Here is a 19,158-nt window from a genome sequence, read left to right on the forward strand (position 1 = left end):
ATTCGTTGTTAATTAATGTTAATTAAGCTCTGTGGATTCCATTACCGTTTTGTTTCATACAAGATATTTTAACCAGTGACATTTTGTAGCCAGGGGGACATTGCACCATCTCCAAAGTACATAGACAAGCAACTACACAACCCATACATCAAATATATACCGTATGAATCAGGGGTTCCCAACCAATTTTTGTCTATGGGCCCCTTAGATTTCTATTTTACTCAAATAGACCCACCATAGCCCTTTAATTTTTCCTAATCCCATTATAGTTTTACGTTTTGTGTATCGTAGAAGTACAACCAAAACAGCTAAATCTTATACGAACCTCCAAGAGGTATGTGGAGCCTGGTTGAGAACCTCTAGTACAATGGTTCCCAACCTTTCCGCAGTGGTTCTCAACCCTTTTATTTAAATGAGTTTTCCCCACAGGCCCCTTTTTAATATGCTTACCATTACGTGTGTGTGTGTGTGTGTGTATATGTGTATATCCTATGTGTATGTATGTATATATATATATATACACACACACACACAAGAAATTTTTAATTTAGTTCATGGACCCCCTTTGCAGACCACCAAGGGTCTGCAGACCACAGGCTGGGAACCACTACTCTAATATGAATCAAACACATACTCCTTATGGAACAGACAAGCAGGTCATAAGGATTTCTTTAAAAAAATAAAAAATAAACACAAAAATGAGTCATACCACACTGCAAACTACTACTACTACTACTACTACTAATAATAATAATAATAATAATGGTTCTTCCTATAGGCACAAGGCCTTACATTTTACAGGCAGATGTGCTTGTCTTACAGGAACCCCAGTGCTCAACAGGTACTTATTAACTCCCAACTATGCGCTAAGAACAGGTGCAGTCATGGCTGTGTGGTTAAGAAGTTTCTCTCCCAACCATGTGGTTTCAGGTTCAGTCCCACTGTGTGGCACCTTGTGTGAGTGGGTCTTTTACTATATATAGCCCTGGGTCAACCAAAGCTTTTATGTGTGGATTTTGTAGATGGAAACTGAAAGAAACCTATCATACATGTATGTAAATGTGTGTTTGTTTACATTTTTGCCTCACCAAAATTAACCGAGCTGCTGGCTGTGATGTCAACTGGATGTTAGCTTAGCATCTTCAAAGTCAAGTGGAATAAGATATGCCTTACTTGAGAGATAGGTGTTCATTGACAGGCAGGGCATTCAGGAGTAAAAACAATGCCTTAAATCATGTGTTTGTCTAACCCATGCTACAAAATGTAAACCTGAGAACAAGCTACAAATGGCCCATGTGATTTATAAATTTTTATTGTGAAAGTGAAAGTTGTAAACTTCATGACTGCTACTGTTACATTGATTGTACAACACATTTTCAGAATTGCACCATAGAGCAATTGCAATACAATAATCCCTCAACTATCGCAGGTGTTATGTTCCAAAACCCACTGCGATAGATGAAAATCCGAAGTAGTGACAGTGATGTACTGTATATTTTTTTCTACTATTCTTATAATTTGTTTATATATATATATATATTATTATGAATGCAAAACAACACCACAGAGGAATTAACGAAAGCTTAAATAATAAAGTGTGATTGGTGAACCACGACATAGCAAGGGATTACTGTACACTATACTATACAATAAACTAATGTAAATTAGATACAAAAAATCTATATAAAACATCACAGAAAAATTAGATGATTGATAAGGAAAATATTTTTAAACACAGCACAATGCTAAAATAAACACACATACAAAGTAAATATGACTTATGGACTTATGATGAATGATGATGATGAATTGCAGGATCAAATCTCAAAATTGGAAACAACTGAGTGCATAAACATTTGCCTGGTGATGAGGCAAGTATGCATTGCCAAGTATCAGTTTATGTCCTGAAGATGAGCCTGTGAAAGTCTAGAAAGGCTGATGATTGCAATAGATTTAGGGATTTTATTACTTTGGATAAAGAAAAAAACCGTGTTGAGAATGTTAAAGCTACCACAGTTGAGAACTCAATACATTTAAAATTATATGTGTATGTATATCTATACACATGCACACACATATATATATATATATTACACACACACACACACACATGTGTACACATTGATATATTTCTATACACATACATATATCCACATGGATATGTTATAATGTAGTGTCAACGTGGGATGTTTAATACAATTTTTTTTTTGCGTGTGTGTGTAATGAAGAAAGCAACTTTTAACTAAACATAAGGTTGGCCTTGTAAGTGCCTTGTAAGATAATTTAGGGATAAAGAAACTGTTGAACCACAGCTGGAACGATTCCAGTGCTGATGGTTTACCCTCGTCACAGCATAAAACTGATTCTGCCTAAAGATTACAATATGGATACCAGGATCTGCTGCATATAAACACAATAATCCATCATGTATATAGTTTCACAGATCAAACGACTTTAACACTCGTATGTCGAAATCTACAAGGAAATCTGTATATAAATGTGTTTTCTAAGGCTACATACTGTGTCTCAAGTGCTTTAGATTGAAGCTGCATTGATTAAATAAATAACAAAGTAGGCAATGGAAACAAATAGTAGAAGATAAGGCATTCAAAGATAAGAAAGACTAACAAGATCTGTGTAAGATCTACATAAGGAAAATAAATTATAAGACTACAAGATATCCAAAACACAAATACATACGTGAAAGAGAGTTGTGGTCATTTTTAGAGCTTGTTTGTTTTAAGTACTATCTCGTATCAGGCTGATTATTATTGCACTGCTGTGTATTGTAATGTTTGTCTACATCTGTCCCTGTGGTAAAAATTAGCAATACAACAATATCGGGAATGATAGAACGATAGCCTTTCTCAAAATTTGATTTGTGCCCACAAAAGAAATCATAATTATATTTACATTTCGGAGTTGTACTTGTGTAGGAAATGACTTCATCTGTGACAATGTGAAGACATGAAGCAATTTGGAGTGGTGGACTCAGTCATTTAAGTCACCAAAACACACACAAAAAGAAAAAAACAACACCTTCTCCTGCTAAATTCAGTTTTTACCATGTTTTATGAGGTATTAAAGTATCCAGAGACCACATCATTGATAGAGTACCTCTGCAATTTCATTGCTAGCAGAAATGTTAAATTGTCCAACAAAATGCTTTCTGGATCTTTACCTTTTGAGATCAAATCCCACCAAGGTCAATGTTGCCTTTCATCCTTTTAAAGTTGATGCTATGATCTAAACCCTGGGCTTCAAACTGTCAGCATTATTCCTAAATCACAAACAATTATTATTATTATTATTATTATTGTTATTACCATTATTATTGAATTGTTAGAGCATTGGACAAACTGCTTAGCAGAATCTCTGCTGGCTCTTTATGTTCCGAGTTCAAATTCTGCCAACATCAACTTCGCCTTTCATGGTCAATAAAATAAAGTACCAGTCAAGTACTAACATCAGTGTAATCAACTTGCCTCCTCCCCTCACAATTGCTGGCCTTATTATTATTATTAACTCTGCCTTAGCGAAAGGAGAGGTATTGTTTCAGTTGCATTTGTTTGTTTGTTTGTCCGTCTGTGGACAAGATATTTCAAGAACCACTGCATGGATTCATATGAAACTTTCAGGGATGTTTGGCCTCATGACTGGAATGAACTGATCACATTTTGGGATCGATCTGGTACCAGACAAGGATTCTGCATTATTTTTCTGTTTCTTTTATTTTTGAGAGCGGTCGGGTTCATTTTTAGTATTCTCATTTGTGAGAGCAGTCGAGTTTATTTCAGATATTCTCATTTTAAAAATCATCTCCGGCTAATCATTGGTGTTGCCTTGGCAGAGGTCAGGGTCGATAAATTAAGTACCAGTTGCATAGTGAGGTCGAACTAATCGACTGCCCCCCCCCCTCACTCCAAATTTCAGGCCTTGTGCCTAGAGTAGAAGAGAAATATGTTAATATTTTCTATGGTAGTGGACTGGTTAAAAAAAAACAAAAAGAACTTTGGCCTAAAATGATTTGTACCCTTGGTTCCGGTGCCTTCTGAGTTCATGTCATATCCATTCTTTCCACTTTCCAGCAGCCATAATTCTTAAGCACCCAGAGATCAGACCAAAGACCTACCAGAGAATGTCAAACAGCTACAGAGTCCATTATTTACATTTGACAGATATTTGTCCTCATCTTGTTTGTTGTTAACACAACGTTTCAGCAGATGTACCCTCCAGCCTTCATCAGGTGTCTTGGGAAAATTTCAAACCTGGGTCCTCATTCCATCAAATGTAAATAATCTACATAGTTCCTCATCTCTTAAATATGGAACTGAACTACAGAGTCTCCAAAGAACTAATTGTTCTTTGGTCTTCCTTTGAAAAGGAGAAGTGGAAATTCATCTTGCTTAGTAGACAAGGATTTCCTTCCCTGCCTCCAAGAAAAGCTTATCAATTTCTTAAAGTACCACTTGAAGAGGATGGAACTAATGGTGGTGGTGATAAGTATTACTGCTCTCTAGTGAATTTCTAGGAAAACGGGTGAGAGAGTAAAGAGTCTGGAATAACAGATGGATGAATGGACCAGCCATTCAGGCTTGTCTGTCTGTGTGGATTGGAGCAAATGACCATCAGGTGTGCTCTAATCACCCTGACAGGACACATCTGTGGTTGTAAACCAGTTTAGGGATTCTGGCCTTATTTATACATCAGGTTGCATACATATATCTCTTATTTTTGACATGTTTCACTTATTGGCCTTTGACCTTGATGGCATTTTGAACTCAGAACAGTAAAAGCTGGAAGAGATGCCGTTAAGCATTTTGTCTGGCAATAATAATTCTGCCAGCTTCACTGCCTTTATAATAATAATGTTGCAATATTCAATTACATGTCTAAACTGGAAATAGCATAATTAATGTGTACAGATATTGGCATAATATATGTGCAGATATCGGCATAATTTATGAGCAGATATCGGCATAATTTATGAGCAGATATCGGCATAATTTATGAGCAGATATCGGCATAATTTATGAACAGATATTGGCATAATTTATGTGCAGATATTGACATAATTTATGTGCAGATATTAACATAATTTATGAACAGATATTGGCATAATTTATGTGCAGATAATTAGCATAATTTATGTGCAGATATTAACATTATATGTTTACAGATGATATTAACCTCATTTGTGAGCACAGTTGATAAAAATAAGCACCAGTTGAACACCAGGCCTCAAAACTTGCTGGCCTTCTGCTAAAATTACAATTCTCATCATCATTAGAAGCTGAAGTCTCGACTCATAAACTGTGCTTCACACTTCTGATTATTCAAACAATTCAGGCAACATCACAATATACTTGCAAAATGACTTCCACTGATACATCACTATGCTGTTTCCCATCAACATCATTCACATTACACACAAACATCCCCTTTCTATATACTTATCTATCCTCCTAACTGTGTAGCCAACTTACTGCCCTAACCACACACATATATTGAAAATTTCCATCAATTACTTCATATTTTTGAAATACTTCAACTGAGGAAGGTTTACGCAATGGATGCATTTCCAATTATATACAATACAAAACCTGAAACGCACATAATAAATGATTTCAAAATATCACTATTTTGTTTGACTTCATTATTACAAAAAACACAGCTATGCCACTACATACTAGGTGGTCTTGACTCCACTTATGCAGATGGGTATATATATATATATATATATATATATATATACACACACACACCTATGCCGGCATGGAACATGGATGTTAAATGATGGTGATGATGACATACAAATGTATCAAAATAACCCAGGGCATTTCGTCCCCGTTTATATCATAAAACAGCATATATAACATATGGTGCATCATGCCTGAATGCAAGGTGTGCAATGCAGACTGAAAACACAGAAACAAATCTAATTTTAATATGAATCCTTCAGTATTATGAGACAGCTGGAAAGTGGGTAAATACGTGCTGTGTGGGTTGTATGTAAGTACCCTGCTTCGTTAAAATAGGTTTGAGTTTTAAAAGTGCTCACCCAGTGCCTCTGGTACATTTGTGTGTGTATGTGTGTGTGAACACGTGCGTGAGTGTGTGAACACGTGCATGTGTGTGAGTGCAAACGCGCATGTGTGTGAGTATGAACGCGTGTATATGTGTGAGAGTGTGAATGCGCGTGTGTGAACGCGCGTGCGTGTGCGTGTGAACGCACATGTGTGTATGAACGTGTTTGTGAATGTGTGTGTTTGTATGCTATTTGATATTTCACAAACAGTCCTATAAGTACATATACTTCTGTCAGTGTATTAAGACTGTAGCCTTAGTATTATGTCATTTACACACACACACATCATAAATATCATCATTTAACACCCATCTTCCATGCTACCACACACAAACACACACACATTCATATATATATATATATACACAGCTACATCAATTTCACCGTGATTGTCCACACAATAAACAGGCCCTGAATGTCCAGTGATTGCACTTAAAGAAATCTTTCTTATTTGCCTTTCATTCTCTGGAATGGCTGCTGAGGATCGATAAAATAATTTCTACAAGAACCAAAAACTGACCTAAATGCTTGTTCTCCCCGTTTCTCCCCAGAATTTTTCGTATGGTACCAAAGTGAGAAGAAATTTCCATTAACATTTTGGTGAGGAATGATGCCAAAAACTGTGACCAAGCTGGAGCAATGATTAAATACTTTTGTTTTTAAATAATACAGCTCCACTGCCAAGATCAAACTATACTTCAGCCCCCCCAGGGTTGACAAAATAAAGCCCAGTGAAATACTGAGGTTGATGGTATTAACCAATCCCCCCCCCCCAACACACACACACTCCCACACCCAACTCAAAACAGATGGCTCTGTACCTAAATTAGAAACCTAAGATAATTATAATAATAATCCTTTTTACTATAGGCATAAAGCCCAAAATTTGGGGGTGGGCGGGGTGGGGAGGAGTACGTTGATTACATCAATCCCAGTGGTCAACTGGTACTCATTTTATCGACCCCCTGAAAGGACCAATAGTTGGACTCAGCATGTAGCTGCTAAACAATACTGCTCTAACAATAATGGTTTCTAATTTAGGCACAAGGCCAGCAATTTCGAGAGTAATTCGATAGCGTTGATAGGAGTGCTTGATGGATACTTTCTTTTATTGACCCTGGAGTGGGAGAAAGGCAAAGCTGTCCATGGTGGGATTTGAATTCAGAAGAAATACCATAAAGAAGTTTGTACAACCATCAAACAATTTTGCCAATAATATTAAACCAAGGCAGTTGATTAAGTACCAGTTGCGTACTGAGGTCGATCTAATCGACTGGCCCGCTCTCCAAAAATTTCGGACCTTGTGCCTAGAGTAGAAAAGAATATAATAAAGGCGACGAGCTGGCAGAATCATTAGCATGCCTGGCAAAATGCTTAGCGGTATTTCGTTTATCTTTACGTTCTGAGTTCAAATTCCGCCAAGGTCAACTTCACCTTTCATCCTTTCGGGATCAATAAATTAATTACCAGTTGCATACTGGGGTCTATCTAACCAACTGGCCCCCTCCCCCAAAACTTCAGGCCTTGTGCCTAAAGTACAAAAGAACATTAAACCTGTTAAAACAATAATGCTGTCTTTATTTCAATTAAATCTGAAAATAATGAAGAATTTGATAACACAACTCCCAGGAGTAATTTGGTGTTTGGAACATAAATTAACATAACATTTGGATGGAAGCTATTCTATTTAGATCACTTTAACCCTTGTGTTACCATATCTCTGTTGAAACGCACCACCTTTGTTTCAATAAATTTTGAAAAAATAAAGAAGGAATTTATTCGAATATCTTTATTATTAAGCTGGTGTTTGATGCATAAATTAACATGAAATTTAGGTGGATGGTTTTCAAATTACTTTAAAAAGATGAAGTTTGTATCGTAGAAACAAGGGCAGTCTCCAGTAGGTTGGATTGGTATCAGAAGAGTTGAATAGATTTCTAATGGAAAACCAGAAAAACAAGAAGACTGAAGGCAGCGAAGAGAAACGGCCATGTTTGATATTAGATGCAGGCAGGCTTTGCAGATGATGAATAAATTGTTTTTTTTTTTTTTTCTTTTTTTGTAGATGATGGTGGTGGGACAAGGCTAAGCCAATGTTAGGACAATAAACTGCTGCTGCTGATGAAGAATCAACAGGTAAAAAGGAGAAAGGAAGAGTAAGACAAGTAACAACTGTGTGATTGTGTGTGGAGCAGAATCGATTACACACTGAACAAGGATAACGGTGTAGAACAAAGAAACAACCAACATACTGTACATCATGTATGTGTGTGTGTGTGTGTGTGTGTGTGTGTGTGTGTGTGTGTGTGTGTGTGTGTGTGTGAGAGGTTCGATTCTTATAGGCAATTTCCTAGTCTTCTCTTTCATATACACGTACATAAATGAGTCAATGTGTGTATGTGTGTGTGTGTATATATATACACACACATGTGGACATGTACACATATAGCATTACTATATATATATATATATATATATATCATCATATATATATACACACACAAAATATATGCAGACATATGTATATATAATATTACTATATATATATATATATATCATACATATAAACATATACACGTACATATTTTATACATGTATATATATTATACACACCTCACATTTCTGTATTTATATATATATATATATATATATATACATGCATATATTAACATACAATACACATATATATATTATATATATATATATATATATATATATATATATATATCCATACACACACATATCATACCCACATATGTGTGCATGAGTGTGTATATGAATATTCTCTCTTTACTGTTGGCTTAGTCACGAAGACTCCAAAATCGATTTTGCTATCACTGTCCACACACACACACACACACACATTGTCCTGTGTATGGCTGGCTGAGCGTAATAGCATCTACAAGTGTGTTTAATATTCTGTGTGCCTCTCTCAGCCTCATAATGAAACACCTACTACTGCTGCTGCTGCTGCTGCTGCTGCTACTACTACTACTACTACTACTACCACCAGGAAGTGAGTGATTGTCCAATAGACTCAAGTTGTCCAAGACCAACACCTCATTTAAACCGATCGTTTCTCAACCATTTTCAGCCAATGAAACCCTTTGATTCCTATTTCACGCGACTGGCGTCCCATGTTAGGAAAGGTCCTATTATAATCAAATATTATTAGGAATTGTATTAAAAAATTGTGTATCGTAGACGTATAAGCAATTTATTGCTCATAAGATTTAAGAAAAGAAAAAAATCTCATATGGACGCCCCCTCCCCACCAAGAAAAGGTTCAGAATGAAACCCCGGGATGGGAAGCATTAGTTTAAACAATACAGGGGTAAAGAGGAGACCTAATGCAGTCATATATATCTCCCCTTCACTCAGCTTCTTTATTCCGGTCATTTCATTATGTTCAACCGTTAATCCCAACACATTTCCCCACCCCGTTTTTTCCCTCTCATCCCTTTTCTGTCAAAGAGTATAAGCTCAAAACTGTCCAAGACTTTTCTATTCTTCCCAAGCATCAAACTAATACACCTTCTTGCTGGTCCCTCCCCTGTCTTTTGCTTTCTGTACATTACAACTGTGTGTGTGTGTGTAATTATATGGATGCATACAATAGGGTATATCCATGACAATGGACTGATGTCAAATAAAAGAAGAAAAGCAGGTGTCAGCAGCAAAAAGAAAAATTCATCAAATGGCCACACCTTAAACAACACAACCAGCATTACTGCCTCATTTCTCCCCACCCTGGATCCTTTCTCACTAAACTAACAGCTATGCTACAGCTGCACATCATCACACAAAGTGATAATAGACAACTGGGATTAAGTTGGCCATGGAGAACACCTGACTTTCTGGAAAGAAGGTGTATACACACACACACACACACAGAGCTTTTGTTTTGAGAGTGGGATCTGACTATGGGTGCTACTGTTGTCCATTCACACAGAACCATCGTCGAATTATCAAATAATAATAGCTCCTGTTAATATACTAAGAGTGTATATACACACGCATACATATATGTTCACATATTCATATGTATATAAATATATATTCACACATACACACACATGTACCAGTAATATTCTTGACAAGAATGAACTGGCCACACCCAATGTTCACCTTTCAAGAGAAATTCATCTGGTGTCTCATCAAGTGTGTATGTGCATGTGCGTGTATGTATGTGTATATATATATATATATATATATATATATATATATATATATGCACACATATTTATGTATCCATATTTTCATTTACTAGAGGTACATGTATGAAAAAGTATATATATATATACACACACACATATATATATATATATACATACACACACACGTACAGGTGTAAGGTGAGAACATACAAATATTCAAGTAAAAACCAATTTATATTTTTTTAATTTGTGAATAATTACAATAAATTAATGTAGAAGCAAGTTCTTGAGAAAAGTAAAATGATGAAAGCTGATGAGTAATAATGACCATGGGGAGATGATGGTGGTGGTGGGGATTAAGACGACACTGGACAGATAATGGCTATGACAGTGACATTGGTCATGCAATTATTGAGGATATTAACGATGATGAGGGAGATATTAATGACAATGATGATGACGCTAATGATATGTTGATGCAATTGGTTAGCAACAAGATAGTTGGCAAGAAATATCTGCAACACACACACACACACAATGGCCGACTGACTGTCCACATAGCTTTGTAGTTGTCCACTCATTATGAACGAAGCTGAGAGAGAGAGAGAGAGAGAGAGAGAGAGAAAGAGAGAGAGAGAGAGAGAGAAAGAGATGGGCCTCTGCTTCGTTTTTTTGACTCACTTGTTGCACACAATTCGTAATATATGTATCTACAAATATATGCCTATGTATGTATATTATACACACGTCTTTCTCTGTGTGTGTGTGTGTGTGTGTGTGTGTGTGTGTGTGTGTGTGTGTGTGTGTGTGTGTATATATACACTCACACAAATACAACTTTTAAAAAATTTATATAATTTATGTATAATATTAAAAATATAAATAAACATATACACACACACACACAAACATATACATATATATTTTAAGCACACCTATTTTAAATATAGTGTATATATATTCAATCTATAATTTATATACATACACAAAATGTTACTTCTTATGAGAGGAACTGAAAATTAAGGGAGGGCACTGGTTAATTACATCAGCCCCTGTTCTGGAGGTACTTATGTTATCATCATCATCATCATCATCGTTTAACGTCCGCTTTCCATGCTAGCATGGGTTGGACGATTTGACTGAGGACTGGTGAAACCGGATGGCAACACCAGGCTCCAGTCTGATTTGGCAGAGTTTCTACAGCTGGATGCCCTTCCTAACGCCAACCACTCAGAGAGTGTAGTGGGTGCTTTTACGTGTCACCCGCACGAAAACGGCCACGCTCGAAATGGTGTCTTTTATGTGCCACCCGCACAAGCCAGTCCAGGGGCACTGGCAAACTCCGAAAGTCGACCACAATGGAATTCGAACTCAGAATCTGAAGATAGATGAAACGCCATTAAGTATTTTGTCCAGCGCACTATTTCACCAGCTCACCATCTTATGTATGTGCACACACATAAAATATGCATATTAAAATTTATATATATATATATATATATATATATATAATAATATATTATAAATTAACTACTAACAAAAATAATTGGTAAGCTAACTTAAAAAATCATCACCTAAATAGCAGAAAAAAACGACAGTGAAGATATGCAGACTCTTCAAGAATCGATCCTTTTGGTTATATTAATATAACTCCTTCATTATCATTATTATTAATATACATATATATATATATAAAATATATATATAATATTAAAAAATTCTGAATATATATATATATACATATATATAAAATATAAAACATTTTATTAAATATATATATAGGAAATATTAAAAAATAATGTGCATGTTGGTAGATATGCAGTAGCGTCTAAGTAATGCACTATGAAGATAAAAGTAATGGATTTGCACACATTCACCACTTAATATGCACATACATGCACACAATGCATGAAAGAGGACAATTTCAAAGGGAAACGAAGCAGACTGCACACCGGTGCATCTGTCAATTTTTGCACCATCACCACGATTATCAAGCAAAATGTAACAGGCTCTAGCAGGCTTCTCTACCACCTGCCATCCTTTTACCAAAAGTCTTTGATCATATGATTTAATGGAAGGGATGACCAGAGGCTATACACCCTCCACAGTCTTAGAGTTCTCTAACCCAATATATTACAAATTAAACCACTCACTATTTTGCATTTTTCTTTCTGCCTCCCCACCACCATCACCACTAACAATTTCAATTGTAGTTGAGTTTTTTCATCATCATCATCATCCCGGTGCCATACTTGCATGTATTGGATGGTTTGACAGATTCAGATGGGCCCAAGGACTACATCAGGCTCCAGTGTATACTTTCTCATGGTTTCTATGACTGGATGCCCTTCCTAATGCCAAGTACAACAGTGTGCGCACATGTGTGTGTGCATATACACACACACACACACGCGAATTTTCTGTAAGAAAGCATTAATGATGAAACCCTGAAAGGGATGAAAGTACAAAATAGTTTTTATCCAGATTTTGCCCCCCCCCCCCTTTTTTTTTTTAATATACGTATATATATATATTAATTGCATTCTCTGCTGATCGATTCCTTAGATTCTCTTGTAGCTCAGCAGTAATACTCATTCTTTAACTACATTTAGAGAGAACCAAGAGCTAAAATAAATGGTCTTATGTGGGTAGATTTGACAATCTCAAATTAATATTATAGAACAGGTACAAAAAGAAAAAAAAAAAGGTATCTGTCATGATAGAAAATAGAGATTCTAATCCATAAAATATTAGGGGACTGGTCAGAAATAAAGACGGTGGAAAAATATTGTGTATGTACATATAAATTTTGTGTCTAAATTAATTACCACACGCATATAGATATATATATTGATATATATGAGTGGAAATTGAACTGGTGTGTTATACACAATATAATATATATATATATATATATATATATATATATATAGGATATATAAAAATATAAATAATTATGTACATAACTGGAGATGTGTGTGTGTGTATAATGTTTGTTGTAATTACCTCAGATTGTTTCATATTTGTCTAACCTAAATACCTTCTGGGAAGAGCCATATATTTTTGAAGTATTTTTTTCAGTTTTGTTAACTCCATTTGGTGTAAGCTAAATCTTAAAGCACTTGAGACACTGCATGTAGCCTTAAGCAACTTATTTTTACTATTAGCATATTATTTTAATATAAAATGTACATGAATGCAACACATGTGCGCATATATATATATATATATATACACACATTTATATATATATATTATATTATATATATATATATATATATACATACACACACATACATACATATATATATATATATAAAAACGTTGGTCAAGTTAGATTGAGTTTTGACTGTGGGTACACAGGGTCTTCAAGTAAATTGAAACTGAAGAATATGAAGGAATATACACATGCACACACACATTGTGTGTATGTGGGAGGTTCTGTTGTAGGGTACGATGGTGGAGAGGGAAAAAATATGAAGAGAAACAAAATGGAAAGGGAAAAACAGGGAAGAAGAGGGAGGGGTGAGTGTGTGTGTATATATATATAATTTAATACATATATAAAGCATCATTTAATGTCATATATTATGTATGTGTGTGTAATAATGTACTCTAACTGATATATACCTATATACATAATTTATGTATATATATTTTGCCCTATACATACACGCTTGCTTGCAAATTTCTTCCCAACATGGCTCTATCTGAGCTCAAAAAAAAAGCTAGACATTTGAATAAAATATATTTATTTATTCCAAGACAATGATTCATTCTACGATTGATACTCAAGGTTTTCCTTCAATATACGTGATTCCATGGAATATTCAGCTAAAAATTCTTGAGGACATTAACAAAGGATGAGGGTTTCAAATGAGCACAGATTGCTTTCAGAATAAAAATTGGAGGAAAAAAAAATGTTTTTTTTTTAAAAACCTCGATAGCTGCATGATGGTATGGATTTAAAATGAAGACAAAACCAATAATAAAAATGAATTTTGTTTTTTTTCAAGTATATTTTTAATATAAGGCTTACAATAGTGAAATGGAAAGAGAAAGAATGAAAAGAAAATTTATGAAAAATTTGCAAAGGTTAGCAACAACCTGGTTTAGCAAATTGGGACAAATGAGAAGGAAAACCCAATGGAAAATCTTAAATCGGTCTTTCTTCCAAGAACAAATCTACAAGATTGCATCATATATATATATATATATATATATATATATATATATATATATATATATATTACACACACATATCTACACATTCACACACACACACACATGCATGCATGTGTGTGTGCATAAATATATATATGTATGGATATATAAATATATGTAAAATATATATTATGTATGGATGGAATTATGTATGTATATATTCAAATGTTGTAAATGAACAAGGAAGATAGTATTCAATATAGAAATGTAGACTATTAAGTTTATTGGTTATTCGAACTTGGTTCTTTGTCTTGTGACTCGAGTTTCACGCCATTGTGATCTTTGGGTGGATTCTTACCTGAAGATTATAATGGCACAAAACTCAAATCACAAAAGAATATATATATATATATATATATACTATAAAAAAAAGAAGAAATATATACATATAAGATTTTCATATTTTTACATATGCTTTCCATGCTGGCATGGGTTGGACGAGTCATCACAGTCAACTCACCTCCCATTAGGGGCTATTTTTCCCAAAGATTATACATACATATATATATATATATGTATATATATATATATATATATATATATATATATATAATGTAAGATTTGGAAAAGGAGACAAAATGACATAGAAAGTGTAGAGGGGTATACAAGTTGAGAGAAAAGAGAGAACGCGGGTGAGCGGGGTGGGGACTTTCAATTTTTATTAAAACCCAGTTCAATCTTGATCCAGCCACTCGATCGATCAAAACTGTACCGATTGCGATCACTATTTCCTGCCCCCACCCACCACTCCCCATCCCAGACATGGCGTATCTAGGATTACTTGATAATCCGATGTGTACATCCTTCTAGAAGACGTCAGCGCGTGATTTGAAGGCAACTCAGCTATTATTTCTAGCAAACCTAGTGGCCCGTGTATCGACTTCCTTTGGCATTGCTCTCAGTTACAACTGTTACGTATGTCTATAGGTGAAAGAAACATTATACATACATTAGTAAACAAACACACCTACATACACACACACACTTGTTGCTTTAACTATGTTATATGTAGGCGATGTACATTGCAGGCATACACGCACGAATTTGGCAGTGGAATGTTCTTTAGCCCAAGGTCGGTGCTAACAAGACCTGCCCATGATCAAAAGCATTCCATCAGGTTTCAGACAGTCAACACCCCGACACCTCACCAAAACTATCACGTATTATTTATTTACATAATTTTAAAAAAATCTTTTATCATAGAAAAAGGCGGCAAGGTGCTTTTTGAGGTAGAATTGGTAACTATTTCCAACAAATCTACATCCACAAAACCAAAATCGTACACACACACACACACATATATATACACACACACACACGCGCGTGTGCATATATTACCAAGTACTGGACTACGTATGTATACATAAATGTACACAAATACACACACACACATACATGCATACATACATACATATACCCATTCGAAAGCACATTATCTGAGTGTATATATACACGCGTTTGTGTATACACACATCTCCAAATAAATAAATAAACAGTTTTCTATAAATACCACAGAATGTTTCAATTGTATAAACACAAAAATAATTTTAAAAAAAAGCAATTATATTAAATTTTTTAAACATGTCTCTAATTTCGGAGAAATAATAATAATAATAAAAGAATTGAAATTACCAATTTCGTTAATTCCTTTGGATATAATTAAATAAACTGTTTAGTTTTATTAATCAATTTAATTTGTGTCTCGTGTGTTTTAAAGAGTGTCGAATTTAAGGTGTTTATATATATATATATGTACACCGATATATACATACATACATATTAATTTCCGTTGATTCATTGAGAAGCGATAAATTACAGGACGCAGCGCGTAAAGGTGCGTATATACAGACGTAATATATACACCCATCTGTCTACCTATGGATGTATGTATATATAATATACACGATTACATATGTGTGTGTGTTAGTAGGTAGGAAGTTACAAAAGTGACTAGAGGGCCGAGAGTTTCGTGCATAGTACTTTACACATACACACAGATATATATATATAAATCCATGCTTATATATATATAGAGAGTGAGAGAGAAAGAGACAGAGACAGAGACAGACAGACAGAAAGATAGAGGATGACATGGACGTGGAGAGAAACAACGAGGTGGACATCGGAGCAGAAGAACCAACGACGGAGCGAACCCTCTCTCTGCAAGGTCGGTGGGTCGATCGGCCTGCTAGAAACCGCAGCTAAATCACCCTTGAATCAAGCAACACCGTCCGAAACAACGACGGACACACTGAGTTATGTAGTCCTAGGGATCTCACGCCTTTCCCCCCACCCCCTCAAATAAATACAAGACGGGATGGTCATGGTTGCAACGCATTTGATCAGGATTATTCCTTCATATAACACACCTATCTGTACGTGCATAGCATATACACACATACGTACATATATTTATATATATATATGTATACATACATGTAAAGTACGTACATATGTATACACACACATGTACAGACGTGTGTGGGGGGTAAAACCCTGTAGTTATGCCTATATATTCACACGCATCTGTGCATATACACATACCTATGTATATAAACACATGCAGACATGTACCTAGGTGTATAGAAACATACGTACGTATGTATGTATACATGTACATATACACGCGCATATTTATACGGAATCGATATTAGATATTACTAACCTGAATGCTGACAACGGCTAGGAGCCACAATCCAACAAAACCGACAGGCTTCATTATGAAACAATCCTCCTTTCTTATGGTACAACACAGAGAAAGAGATACACGGTGTGTATTCAATGGTCGCCGTTTAAAGATGAGAGAAACTAAGATGTCGCTCCTCTGACGTCATCGGTTGGTTGCAATGGTGGTGGGAGTAGGGTGGATGGTAGCGGTGAGAGGAGGTGCGAGTGAGGTGGTGGACTGATGTGTTGGTTGGTTCGTTGGTGGGTTGAGTAGGAGTAGAATAGTAAGGTTAATAGTGAGAGTGTGAGAGTGAGAGTGAGAGTGAGAGAAAGGGAATGATAGTGAGTGGGAGAAGGTATGATTGGGGAGTATAGAAGAGAGAAAGACAAATGCAGAAAGAGAAAGAGAGGAATGCAGACGAGAAAAAGAGAAATAGAGGGAGAAGGTTTGATTGAGAGTGAAAGAGAAAGGAAGAGAAAATTAGAGAAGTAAAGAAAGAGAAGTGGGAGTAAGGAGAGAGAAAGGAGAGTGTGAAAGTGAGTACAAAGGAGAGACGATGACCAAAACACAGAGGGAAAGAGAGAGAGAGAGAGAGAAATACTGAAATGTACGACTGAAAAAGAGAGGAGTAGGAAGAGAAGAAAAAGATAATGTGAAAATATTGAGAGAGTAGGAGGAAGAAATGCTGAAAGAAACAACTAAGGTTGATAGAGAGAGGAAAATAGATAGGTTTATAGACACATGGATAAATAGATAGATAATAGGGGACAAGAAAGAAGAGGAGACAGCGGTCAAGCGAGAAAGTGAGAGATAAGAAGAGAGTAAGGGGTGGGGGACATGGAATACTTTTATTCTTTTTCAGCGGACAGAAATGAATGAAAATGCAGTGGGAAAGTGCGATAGAAGAAGAAGAAGAAGAAGAAGAAGAAGAGTGGGAAATAGCAAAAGAAAGAGGGACAGTGAAAAAAAATTGAATGAATGAGAGAGAGGGTGGAAGAGAAGGAGAAAGAGTAAGAAAACTGCAGCAGACGGCGAAAAGAGGAAGACGAAGACAAAATGGCAGCAGAAGCAGACGACAGAGGAAGGGGAAGGGATAAAGTGAAGGATAGAAAAATATGAGGTGGGAGGAGTGTGAAAGAGAGAAGAAAAAGAAAGAGAAATGAGCATTTATTGAGAAGAATTTTAGCGGAGAAAGAGAAAGAAGTAGTGTAAGAGGTGGAGGAAAAGGAGCGAGGATAAAAGAAAGACACTTGATAATGAGAGAGTGGAGGAAGACATGTAGAGGATGCTAAAGAATTGATGCAGACGATAAAAAAGAGAGATGGTCAAAAAGATGCGGGAGGCGGGGTAGAAGGAAAAGAGAGGAAAGGGTGATGTAGTAAGACAGAGGGGAGTAAAGAAGGGAGAGGCAAAAAAGGTGAGAAACAGAGACGGATAAACGGAAAGAGAGAGGGAAAGAGAGTAAGCATGTAAATAAAAAAGAAGGGGAGGAAGCAACTATCGGTCTGAAACGCTAAATAAATGACGGAGAAGGAGGCGTAGTAGGAGGAGAAGGACTTATCAGAGATGAATGGTGAGTAGGAGGAGGAGGAGGAGGTTGAGTTGAAGAGAAACATAAGAACAGCTCATTAACATAGAGGAGCAGCAATGAAGAAGCGAAAGATAATTATTATAACATATATATATATATATATATATATATATATATATATATATATATATATATGTGTGTGTGTGTGTGTGTGTGTGAAAGGGTTACTTTAGCAACGGCGTTAAGGAGACCATTCACACAAGGAAGGACTCAATACATCTGAAAACACAGGGACCAATATGTACCCAAACAGACATATATATATATATATATATATACACACACACACACATATATATACATATAATATATATATATATATATATATATATATATATATAGTGTGTGTGTGTGTGTGTGTGTGTAATTGGTAGAGAGATAAAGAAAATGGAAAATTATAAATTCAAAGACGAACAATATGATCGATAGA

General features: G+C 35.5%; 1 protein-coding gene across 1 annotated transcript in view; it reads right to left on the minus strand.

The window, feature by feature from the left end:
* The window catches only part of LOC106870068 (amyloid-beta precursor-like protein), a 97,770-nt gene extending 80,501 nt beyond the window's left edge, over window positions 1-17,269 (minus strand). Inside the window, exon 1 of the mRNA XM_014916039.3 lies at window positions 17,135-17,269. Within this exon, the coding sequence (XP_014771525.2) occupies window positions 17,135-17,188 (54 nt within the window). The 5' untranslated portion in view covers window positions 17,189-17,269. The remainder of the gene's footprint in view (window positions 1-17,134) is intronic.
* Window positions 17,270-19,158: the final 1,889 nt, after the last annotated feature.

This window comes from Octopus bimaculoides, chromosome 20 (assembly GCF_046866305.1).
Source record: "Octopus bimaculoides isolate indiv1 chromosome 20, ASM4686630v1, whole genome shotgun sequence".
Lineage (NCBI taxonomy): Eukaryota > Metazoa > Mollusca > Cephalopoda > Octopoda > Octopodidae > Octopus > Octopus bimaculoides.